Source organism: Protopterus annectens, chromosome 1.part0 (genome assembly GCF_019279795.1).
Source record: "Protopterus annectens isolate FY-2018-M chromosome 1.part0, PAN1.0, whole genome shotgun sequence".
Lineage (NCBI taxonomy): Eukaryota > Metazoa > Chordata > Ceratodontiformes > Protopteridae > Protopterus > Protopterus annectens.
The window spans coordinates 32,387,356-32,399,988 of NC_056725.1; the positions used below are offsets into that span (position 1 = coordinate 32,387,356).

The 12,633-nt window shown below is 38.9% G+C and overlaps 1 protein-coding gene across 1 annotated transcript in view; it reads left to right on the forward strand.

Moving 5' to 3' along the window:
• Nucleotides 1-12,633, forward strand: part of NUP133 (nucleoporin 133) — a 2,059,048-nt gene that overhangs the window by 1,261,292 nt on the left and 785,123 nt on the right. Inside the window, exons 16-17 of the mRNA XM_044070734.1 lie at nucleotides 4,335-4,457; nucleotides 7,664-7,763. Coding sequence (XP_043926669.1) covers nucleotides 4,335-4,457; nucleotides 7,664-7,763 — 223 coding nt within the window. The remainder of the gene's footprint in view (nucleotides 1-4,334; nucleotides 4,458-7,663; nucleotides 7,764-12,633) is intronic.

The window sequence follows — 12,633 nt, forward strand, 5'->3', positions numbered from 1 at the left end:
TAATCCTTGAGTGTGGGTTCGGTTTCCTATATTTTGATTGAATCGGCTGTTATTCCACCTTGCTCCCTCCAAAATTCTCGAGCTAGGCTTTTACCCATAATGCTCCTCACAGGATTACCCCAGATCTCGTTTGCTGCTTTCAGTGCTAGATGCATCTATCAAAACAGCTGTCAAGCAAGCTAATTCTTTGTAAGTAAAATTTCTCTTTTAATCACTTTTTAGTGACTTTTCTCTCCTTCTTATACCCAGCTCCTCTATTACTGCTTTCGTTTTTTTAACATGAGTAGTGTTTTTCTTTTACATACCATCATTGGTATTTTTTTCTCTTACCATTAAGGAAATTCTTTGTACCATCATTGGTACCTTTGCTTCTTTCCTTTTTTTCTTTACCTTTAGGTAATCTTTCATACCGTTGTTGGTACGAGTTTCCTTTGGAAAAAAAAAATCTAAACTTTAAACTATAATATCTTAAATTCCTTTCTGCGCAATCCTTCCTGCTTGTGTATTTTTTGTAATGGCTGAGGAAAAACAAGGGAACTTCTGGTTTCAAAAGATGCCAGTAATGTGAGTGTAAACTACCCAATTCGGACAGACACTCCTTATGTGTGTATTGTTTGGGCCCAGTGCACCTTCAGGAAGACTGTGCGATCTGTCATGGTTTCAGTCACTGGCCCTTATTGAGAGGAAAAACAAGCTCATCCTAAAAGGTCTTATTAAAACTGCTTTCGACGAGGCCATATTTGGTTCTCCAAAGTAAAAAAAAAAAAAAATGGTTAGCTCTCTTTCATCTTTTTTCTCATCTAAACATGGACATTCAAAGAAGAGTAGCAGCTCGTTGCCGACAGTATCTTTGTCACCATTTTCAAAAATGCTTAAGACTTCCCTGGTTCCTCAAGTGTCATTGTATCTGACTAGGGAAAAGACTTCACCTTCCATGCCTACCTCTGCACCAACAGCTTTGGCACGGACTACTACTACTATTCCGGAGTAGACATTTCCGGTAGCAAAAGAATTCCTCTCTAAAGATAGGCCTCATACTGCGTATACTCCCTCAGTAGACCCTTTTGTACACGGACCTCCAAACCCCTTCTTGGAGAAACCCAGATCCCCATCAGTATCTTTAGTCCATTCCACCAACAGCCTCACAGAATTTGATATTTTGAGGCTGGTGAACCAGCTGTTTGTGGCAAGAGGATTGTCCACTTCTGCAGTTCCTCGCCTGTCTAACTCTGGAACTTTACATATCTCGACTCCAGTGATTGATCCTCCTGTGACTCCAGCTGAGACTTCAGAGTTCCAGGTGCTGTCGGCCTGGTTTCAACTGTCTCTATGCCAGTCAGAGCGCCCTGGTTTCAACTGTCTCTATGCCAGTCAGAGCTACTTTTGCACTGAAAACAGCCTTGAGCTGTTCAGTTCTGTTGGAACCAGGGGGCCTGCTGGGGTCACAGCTTTGTTGCCAGTTCTGGGAGGGCATGGTTCCACTCTTGTGTTGGAGCTGTCCATGCCCCTTGAAGCGTGAGCACGTGTTAGCTCAACACTGGCTTCAGAGGTGGCCTCCTCAGTGCAGGGTGGGACCACAGTGCTGAACGAGTCTGTTTCTGTTCTGGGCTCCCATTCCTTTATGGAGGGGCCTGTCTTCCAAGCCATGGAGAGGGCATTGTCCACTGTGGTCATTCAGTCGACACCACTCTCGTTGGACCAATAGCTCAGCCCTTCCCCTCACCCTGAGCTTCCTCCAGCCTCTACCTTGGAACAGCAGGCACTGAAGCCTCAAGATCCAACCATAGGGGTCATGTCCTCTTCAGATTCTTCTCCAGCCCATCCCAACGAAGAGGTACCCCTGATTAGGAAGTGCAAAAGGAAGCACTTAGACTCCCCCGAAGAGTCTTTCACTGAAGATACTGATTTCGATGAAGGGGAAGGTTCCCCAAGGTCACCCCCCCAAAGATGGCTCCTTTGGAAGACCTTCTAGAGATTCTGAAACAGAGGGGGTGGCTGGACTTTCCTTTGGCCTTTCTCAGAGGAATCTTTATACCTAGAGGCTCTCCATGCTGGACCCTCTACCTCATGGATATCTCTGCCTGCTGACAATTTGATTGAATGGATTGCACAGCAAGCTTGGAAGATGCCCGGTTCTATTGAGCCCGTCCCAAAGAGACCAGACTGTATTTTGTCAGGTGCTCAGGATGAGCAGCATTGGGCGAAAGGGATACCAGTAGATACCATGGTGGTAGTGGCAGACACCGAAAAGGAACTTGCTGATGAAAGTCCTACTATCCGTCATCCTAATAGAGTCTGGGATGATAGATTCAGGAAGTGCGTATACACTTCATTGACTTTCGCACTAAGTCCTTGAATTACATGGCACATTTCACAAGACTTGGAGATCTGGTAAAAGAACTATGAGATGCTCTGACAGTCAAGGATTTAGTGAAGTTTGGCAACATCAAATAAATAAGTTATGTCTTAACATAATGTTCCATCTGTGTTGTCGATCTTCACTCCTGTACCCTGCCTTTCCGCTTCTTGGTGGAACAGATGTTTCGAAAAAGATTGACTTTCCCTTTTAGGAATCCAGACATGGTCTCTGGTCTGTTTCTTCTGTCACTATTTTATGCAAACTCGATCTGAGGTAATCCTGTCAGGAGCATTATGGGTAAAGCTTAGCTCGAGAGTTTTGTAGAGCACGAGCTAAAATAACAGTCTGTTCCAATATACGTAACTTAACCCACAGTCAAGGATAAGTGAAGATCGACAACACAGATGGAATGTTATAGTAAGGCACAACTTTGTTTCTGTCTAACTGTGGCACATCATTTAAGATTGAAGTTAGAAAATAGACATTTGAGTTTCAGGCTTCTTACCCTTCAGAAAATGCATGCTAATGCAAAACCTGTTCTATCAACTTTGTAAGAGCAATATTTAAAAAAGTCCCAATTTTTGGGCCTTTGTCCCACTTTTATTTATGGATTTTTCCAGATTTTTTGCTCTGTGAGGTTGAGAGGTTTGTTTCCTGCCATCCTGTTTTGCTTGACAGCTCCTTCATCTAACCTCACCAGTTAGGGTTCTGGAAAGTTGAATAACTGTATTTGTTGTATATTTTATGTTAGGAATGTACTGTCCTAGCCAGTGGAAATTTCATCTCATTGGGGTAGGCATGTGTTTATATAGATTGTATGGGACATTGTGACATGTATGGGTACTTTAGGTGGTGAATATGCATTTATTTCATTGTCTTTGCATGTAAATAATCTGACAGAGGGATGTTTCTTAGTGGAAGTAATATTGCTTGTTCCCAGTTGTTGATGGTTAATATTTATTATGACTTAACTGTTTGAGTAAGAGTAATGGACATAACTAAAGGATCTTTATGAACCACTGCCCATAGACTTCATCAGAATGTAGAACATGCCATCAATGTGCAAAATATTTGTGGTAATTATGGTATTAGAAATTATATAACATATGCATTATAGTAATAGATTACTATAAAATGCGAAAACAGTAGTATTTAAAATAATATGGATCAAGTCAAAATAGCAATAATAAATCATTTTAGGCTGAAACAACTTTGGGTAATTATGGGTTGGAGAAATCATCTGGGTTAGAATCATCATGGGCAGCACAGTGGTGCAGCAGTTTGCAGCCTCACCAACAGCAAGAGGTTCTCTGGTTCGATTCTCAGCTGGCGTGCCTTCTGTGCAGAGTCTGCATGTCCTTTGTGTTCGTCTAGGTTTCCTCTGGATGCTCCGGTTTCCTCCCACATTCTAAAGACATGGGTTTGGAGTGTTTCTTCCCAGGCCTCCACTGAAAATGAGTTCTGTCCCAGTTGGACTTTCCTGTAAATGGTTGAATAAATAGTTTGCATATTACTGTTTCAGATGAAAAAATTAGCTTTGTTCTGATCTCTCTATCTTTTGAGTTTCTAATAGCTTGTTGAAAAGGAATCCTAGATTCTTGGGACTAGGACTAACAATACATTTAGTAGTTTTGAGCTGGTGTATTTAAAATGTTGTTTGCCCAGAACTTTGTCCTGCATCCTACATCATACTTGTTCATACCAACTAAGAGGTAAGTTTAATAAAAAGAAAGAAAATTGAAAAAACATTTAAGAGTTAAGTGATTTGAAAGTCATAAATTTGTCTTCAGCAGTGAAGTACTTGTCCAACCCAGTGTTTTTTTTTTGCAATTTTGGTATTCATGTAATTTAGTGCGGTTTTGTTTTTCCTAGTTTATAGCTAAAAGCAGCCTTTGTATCGACTGTATCTACTGTATTACTCCAGCTAAGAAAAATAAGTGAATAAGTACGGTACTTTGTCTTTACATTTTTGTAGGCTTCCCAGATTGATTTAGTCTTTGAATGTTTGCTGGAAAAAGAAGAGAAGGTTTTGAAGGAGAAAATGGTTGAATCTGTCGAGTGGGGTCAGATTGTTGTGGATGTCAACAATATCTTAAAGGTATGCACTACTTTTTCCTTTTTTTCTGTTTGAGACTGACATTTGTTACTCTCTTAAAGTGAACAAGAAAAAGACGCAGAAAGATGCTGTATAACTGCATTTTATTAAACAAAGCTAAGCACTTTTATCCAAGTGACAAGACTACTACAGAACTGGTTTAAAATCCACACACTTGTATAGCTAAACACATAATTAAGTACCATAAAGCCTCTAAAAATGGAAACCTGAGTTAATACTGTATAAAGCTGAAAAGAAAAACACATGAAAAATCTAAGTATGAAAACCTGACTAAAATAAAGTACATGAATCCATCATATCATATATAAAATACTGCAGGATTAATGTACAAAATGTTTATCTAAAACCAAGTGCAAGTTTATTGCAATCCAAGTAAATAACACCAAACACTAGTTTAAGCATAACAAATTCAGCTACATAAAACAACCGGCGTTGAGCCTTAAAACACCTGGATATAGAGACCTTTTAAGATGTTTACATTACATGGGAGATGGACACATTTTTCCTCTTTCTTTTCCATACCTCTCAAGTGCCCAGATTTTTGCAGAATGTTCAGATTTTTGCTTCATATATTTGGTCCGTTTCTCATGAAATTGTGTTTTTTGGGCAAATTGCTAAAATATTTTATTCAGTAAATGACAGACATTTGAGTTTGACTTTATATCCTTCAGAAAATGCATGCTACTGCAAAACCTGTTATGCTAACTTTCCAAGTTTATGAGATAAATATTTAAAGTCTTTCCCTATTTTTGCCTCCTTGTTATTTTTGGATCTGTCCAGATCTCTTGCACTAAGAGGGTGAGAGGAATGGTTTTTACTCATCTGTTAAAATCTCAAATGTTCCTCATAAGGGACTACTGTTACAGTATTTACAATTTGAGTATAAACTGCAGGTGGACATCTGCCCATTTGGGCAGAGTTCCATTGCTCTGGTTGCCATTCAGAGTAAGAGTAATATTGTCATAATATTGAGGATGTCAGTAAAGTGCTGCATAGAAAAGGGAGAACAATAAGCACCCATTTATGGATTTTTTTCCTTCCTGTACTTTTTCGGTATTGCCAGTAACTGTATGGCTTTGTACTATTTTTCATTAACATTATTTTTGACTATAATGTTTGGGGAGATTTTTCTAAGGCTTATAATGTTCCTAGTGAAAATCAGTACGAGTGTCTGTTACTACATTTACTGCCTTTTCTTTTTGTGAAAATCACACTCTACCTTCTGTGAACATGACAATCTTTTTAAAATATAAACTTTGTTCTTTAGAGTTAGCATCTTCAGAGTCTTTGTCAAGCATCCGGAGTTTGTGTTCTTAAACAATCAGATGCCCATCCCAACTTCTTTCGGAAAACCCATTATCTTTTCACTTTGGAAAAGGTGAAAACCTGAGTGCTTTCATAAAATGAAGACACTAGAAAGTAACCATAACGTTTCCTAGTCAATTTAGATTCATAGTTTTGCTCTGAAATTTTCTTCGCAGTTCAAGTTTTTCTGGTATTCGTGATCAAGTATGACTGTTGGAGCTATCTGAAATTTGTGTCTTTGAGTTATTACTTAACTTTTAGAATTAATAAAAATAAAACTGCATTCCTCTTCTTATACTGTATCTTTATATCTTCTCACAAAGATAAGTTCTTAAATTCTTTTTGAAGTTATGCCATTTTGTAATTACCTACTTACTAGGGGTGGTAGTTTTTCTGAGAGTTTGATTAACCATGTACTAGACCAAAAAATGTGGTCCTACATACCCAGAACACCTTGTTCCCAGCTCCAACTTTGGGTATCTGGTTTAAGTAGTACATTTCTTTATCTTTGGGGAATATAGAAATGTTTGTCGAGTCATTATCTTGAAAATATTATAAAACGGTGCAAGTAATACATCAGACAAATACTCTTCCAGTAGTTCATATCAGTCTCCACATCCAATGTTTAACTTCACTCCTCCCTCAACTTTTGCACAGTCTAGGCACTAACCTTCCCTAATTGTCTCATGGCCTTTAAAACTATTATTTTGTTAATGGGTTATCTCCTGTACCCTTCAACAGTAATGACACAGTTCACTAATCAGATCTTCGTGTTCTGTCAACCATAAAAAAAAAAAAAGCTTTGCCTGCATCTTAGTGACCCAGTCCTTATTTCATTTGCAAGTTATTTTCATTTTTTTCAATTTATATTCAGTTTTATGTCTTTTTCTCAAGAGATGACCTCTTGACTGGATAGATTATATAAAACGTCATCAGTTTTCTTGTTGCATGTTGTAACTTTGCTTACCTCCACTGTAATACCCAGAAGGCATTATTTTCAAAACTTTCTCCCTCTATTGTCAGCATCTTCACCAGTTTTCCACTTTGTGTCATAATTTTGGACTTTCAGTATTAACACCCGTAATCTGTGTTGTGTGGCAGTGCAGTCATGGTCTGGTAAATTTTACCATATTTCTTTGACCGTCGTAATTTATCCCATGATGATTCAGATTTGTCTTTTACATAAATATAATCCTGATTCATGATGTTAACTGGGTTCAGGAAATTCATCAGTACCTCAGCTAGAAAGACTTTTGAAGTATATGCAGTATCAAAGACGATGCAAAAAAATGCTTCACTTTTACCTGTAATCCAGCTCAAAAACTTTAATTTTCCACCTTTGCAGTCTTCCCTTAATCTGGCCTTCAGATTTTCTTAAATTTGATTAAGTTCTTCTAAGGAATTTCCCACCCCAATCATCATATATGTAATATATTCATATTTAGGGACTTGGGTGGTATGCAGTCTAATAGTATTTGCTAAGCAGTCCTGTTGCCTGTTTTATTAGTTCTGAGTGCTGTGGAGGGTGACTTTTAAATATCTGTCCTGATTATAAGTACATGACATTAGTTTGGGTGTTATCCCCATCACAAAAGTCCTCTTTCAGTATTGGGTACGTTCATGCTATTTTTTTCCTGTTTTACAAAGAGTTTGTTTTGTTTGGTGACAGCAAAGACCAGATGTTGAGTTCTACTCTGGAAGCGTTTGTGTAGCATGTTGACTCTAAAGCTTGAATGGGTTGCATGCAAGTTAAAATAACTTGCATTGACTGGGTGCATCTCTTCATTCCAATAGAATACAAATAAATAAGAAAAAAGGACAAATGTATTTTCAAATGATTTTTGAGTTTTGGAAGGTTGATCACATTTAAATTTTATTTTCAGGACATGCTTCAAGCAGCTGTACAGCACAGGCAGAGTATACTGTCTTTATATGGGATAGGAGAGCATAGTGAAAAGGATCCAGAGTATATTCCTTGGACTGGTATGAGAGTTGAATGTCTTTTAATCTGCTTTGTTTTAAATGTTTGACATCTTTAAACTGGCCATCACAGAAAAGATGATTCTAATTTGTGTTTTTACTCTTGCTTGAACCAAAACTTGCCCCCCTACTGCTAATGTGTAATTAGTCATATAATTTGCTGTCATTTTCTTCATTCTTATCTGCTGAAAATTATGGGATTTACCAGAGTTTGTACAGGAGACCTTGATTTTAGAGGGCCTCCTTCATGGGTGTTTGGCTAGTTAATTCCTTCTCCATTAGTCAGCATTTGATATGATTTTCAGGAGTTCCATTGGTGGAGGCTAGCTATATACTACTAACAACGCCCACAATGCCTTAGATGGACCATGCATAAACATTCTTTCCCATGTGCTGTCAGTTTTTTTGTTTTATACTTGTAGTGTTTGGGTTTTGATTCTAAATCTGTGAACATTCCTGTATTTGCAGTTTGATTTATGTGCTAAAATCTTGCAATGATCATAGTATTGTTCACTGTTGTAATAACTCTTAGACCTTCTGCTGTCAAAGACTTTACGTCTGAACCAGCTTCCAGAGCTTGTCATCCCCCCCCCCTTCCAGGCCAGGCAGATGCCCTCCCACCTAGAGTTCAGCACCTTTGTCGTATAAGAGAGGGTGTCTGTTTATACAATTTTGATCTTTCTTGCTGCTGTACAGGAAAGTTTGAGCATTGATGGGATCCTCAATCCATTAGTTAGTTAGGCTTTCAGAGTACAGGCAAGCATCCTTTTAAGGGAAAATGTTATATATTTCGTTGTGTGTTACAGCTAAGGAGATTTTCTACATAAGGGCTATAGATGTCAGTATCTGAAGGTAATAACTACATTCTTGTGCAAACTTTCATAGACAATGTTTATCCTTCTTGGAGATGGAGCATGGCAGTGTCTCCTATCCCCATTGTGGCAGGTTCACATAGAAGACATTAAACAGAGCCAAATCTCTTCTGGACTTTATGAACCATAAAAAGGATGTGTGCTTTGCCCAGGATTACCATGATGTCAGCCAGGTCCTCCTTAGTGACATCATTGAAAAAACAACATCCTTAGTGATCTAATTCAAAAAAAAAAAAAAGAAGCTTCCATGAGAGAAGAAATCCTGGGAGGCCAAAGACGTATCCATTTTTAACAACACTCTACGCTCAAGGGTTTTGGTCCATTAAGGTGCTTTTACAGCCCCTGGTTCTAATGTCTACTCAAAGTGAGGCTTCTAGCAGTGCCCCTCAGGAGGCTGCCCCAATCACAGATGATGGCAAGTCTTCCCAACCAAAATCCTGTGGCAGTCTGTTAGCCCAGATTCATTTTTGCTGACATCTAGTTCCAATGCCTCTCTTTTGGGAACTGAAGGTGAGAGCAGTATTACCTCAGTTCTGGTATAAAAGGGAAGTCTACAATGTAAAATGGCAGCACCTACCCTCAACAGTCACTTTGTTAATCCGTCCTTGCCATTTGTATTACTCCCTATTATTAGCTGGTAAGTCACTTAACGAAGCCAAAATAAAAAGTTCTTACCGCCATAAAGAGGTATGGGTGAGGTCTGGAGTAAATTAAATGGAAAGGCAAAGCCGTATCAGAGTCCTAGAAGAGAAATTGACGTTTTAAATTTGGGTTCTCCCAGACCTCTAGCTTATTTCTCCTGTTTTGTGAGCATTAAAGTTTGCTTTTCTGGTTATTACCTTATCCCTGACTCTCAACCTCTAGGTCTTTAAAAGCCAGATAGATTTTATAAAATTCCTGGCACTCTTACATATCTCTGTAAATGCCCATTGCTGATCCAACTGTTATCTGTCATTATTCACATAAGGGATCCAGGTGTATTCCTTCTCCCAATTTTATTCCTAATGATAAAGATGGTATAACATTAGATATATGTGATAAAAAGGTTTAGACCTCTTCCACTTTATTCCGAGAGGGCTGTCAGTTGTCAATTCCCACATGAGGAAATACCTTCTAGCTATTCTGGGTAATGTGAGACAATTATAGCTTATATTCCTAATGTGGATAGAAAAGATAACCTTTTGGACATATTGCATTCAGCCACTGAATTAGCTAAACATACCATAAAGTGTGGGTATGATACTGCGGATGCTGCTTCTAGGGCAGCTGCCACTGGCTTTGTATTGAAAAGACGTGCTTGGCTAAGACTGCAGCCCTTACCCAAAGATGTTAAAGCTCAGTTATTAAATACTTCCTTAGTCAAAGACTTTTTATTGGGCAGTCATTCTTCAGAAGCTTTCAAAAATGTGGATGAAAGAAAAAAAAATGTATGCAAGATGATAAAACTGTTTTTCTGTCTCAGGAACCCAAGCATCATAGACCTTATCCATCTAAACCAAGATGCATCTGTTGTAATCCATCTAAACCCAGACAAAAATCAGCAAAGGGTAGACTTAAAAAGAAATGAAAATCACAAAAGGAAGACAAATAGATCACATGGATCCAGTTCACAAAAAGTAGGTGAACCTACAGGCTACCAAAGTCCTTCTAGTATAGCATAGGCGGCCTGTGTAAGTCCTCCACTGCCACAGCGCCCACTGGTAAAATGTGAATGTTTATTCCACCTCTGTATCAGAGCAGATTGCCCCAGCCTCTGATAGTCTGCCTGTACTTCTGTGTCTTCCACAGGTAAGCAGTCCAGACTCCTCTGGACTTTCCGCAGCTTCTCCCATTTTAAACCTCCGTACTCAAGATAGGTTGCATTCTTACCTGGAATTAGGCAGATGACCCAGACCCCTCTCTTCTGCTTTTGTCTTCACTCAATACCAGCTACCCAAGTCCTCTGCTGTTATCCAAGTAACTGCTTTCTGGCCCTATTATTTCTTGTACCAATACATTCCTACTGTTACCCAGTTCAGTTTACTTGCCGGATAGTTACCCGGTGGAGTCAAGTTATGATATGTTTAATAAAAATACGGTTGTATGCTTGTCTTTTCATTTCCTTCATTAGGTGCCTACCGTGTAAAACGTTTTCATCCATGTAAATTGTTCTTAATCCCAGTACAACTGCATATGAAAAACTTAGCTATATCAGGATAAATGGCATTTCATTGTTAAGTCTTTGTTTGTTACCCCTGTCATAAATGGTGGTGTGACGCCCCTGCAGTGGCCCAGTAATCAAGGAGCCTCGATCCTCACCACTGGCAACAGTGGGGGGACATGCTGGGAGGATGGCAAGTACACACAGAAAGTGCAGTTTCCCTTAAGAGCATAGAGACAACCACAATCAGTCTGGGGCTGGTTTCTCCCTCTTTCTTCAGATCCCCAATAAGACTTCCCACTGGCAGAGCTATAGAGCTGAGTCTTTAGGCAGGGTTCCAAGCCAAGTCCTCCAACACTCTCTGTCCAACCAGTGCTTCATGTCCCTGCCCAATTAGCTGACACTCACTCTTGGGGATTTGTTTTGCGCACACACACACACCTGGGAAAGGCTGGCACAGGTTTACTAACTATGCCTTCTTCTGCGCAGACTATAAGGTAGTTACCACTACCACCAGAACCCCTTATCAGCTACTTTAAGGCCCTTAAAGGGTGTCCAATCCTACTGTGTAATGTTGCTATTAAGTCAAATGGTAGTTTGACAAGACTATTAGGAGTGGCCCACATTATCATCAAATAAATATACAGGTACTCACACAGCTTAAATATGTCTCACAAATAGCCACAAAGATGAGTGTAAATATATTTAATAATCAATAATAAAAGAATAATAACTTCAGAGTTCAGAATCACAGGAAATATTTAAAACAACATTGCAGGACAGTTTCAGATGATGAAGAAAACATCTAAGCTATACTTCATTATATTGCTAACTGTATCTAAGAGAAATTACTGTACCCTAGTTAACTTACTCACAGAACAGCAAGCAGGCAGAAGTGCTGAGTGGATGTTCTTGTTAGGTCAAATACAAAATGCCCCTTGTGTCTCAGAGTTTTTACATTAATATCAAATATTACTGCTGGGGTAGCTGGCAGGATGACATCACTTTTTGTCTCCTGACTTTAGTTCCCAAGCTAAACTCCCATTGTCAGAAACTACTAGCAATTTAGCACATCCCTGTGAAAACACACAGCCTTCAGATGTTTGCAGCTGCTAGGAGACATAAAACACTTAACAATACAATGCAGTAGGCTCCCTAGTTCTAGGCATTGTCTCTTGTTGCACTGAAACTGAGAGTGAACATCTATTTTATTATGTGGTTATAAAACAATTTAATTTCAACCATTTTCCTCAGGTTTTGCCAGTTAGCCCTCTATGTTTGTGTTTCTGCTGTTAAAACACACACATTTGCACAGGTACAATAGTTTATATACATTTCTGTTCTTTTCCAGTGGGGTACACTGTGGACACATTTTTAAGCTTAGTATTTTACACACACACTTCTGTACCAGCAGCTTGATATACAGCCAACATACAGTTCTAATACAGTGTTAACATAAGCAATTGTATCATGCTGATATTCACAAATAACATATAACTATTTAAAAAATTCCAGATAGCTGTGCTGGCAGTATTAACTTCTGTCAAACTTCTATATAAATCATAGTAGTATTCACAATTGACATATATTTACAAAATTCCAGATAGCTGGGCTGGCAGTATTTCCTTTTGTGACAGGTGGAATACAGAGGTTCATAAGTTTTTTAAAAGATTACAGCCACTTAGAACATCGAGAAGCTCAGATACATTCCCCGTGCTGTGTTCCCCATTATGTAAGTTCTCCCCATATCCCAGGTAAAAAATTGTGTGTAAGACTACCCTGGACCCCCCTGTGGAGTCTCCCCATCAAAATAGACTCTTGGGTGCTAGACATGAAAAATTGTCTACAGACGTAAGTGGGC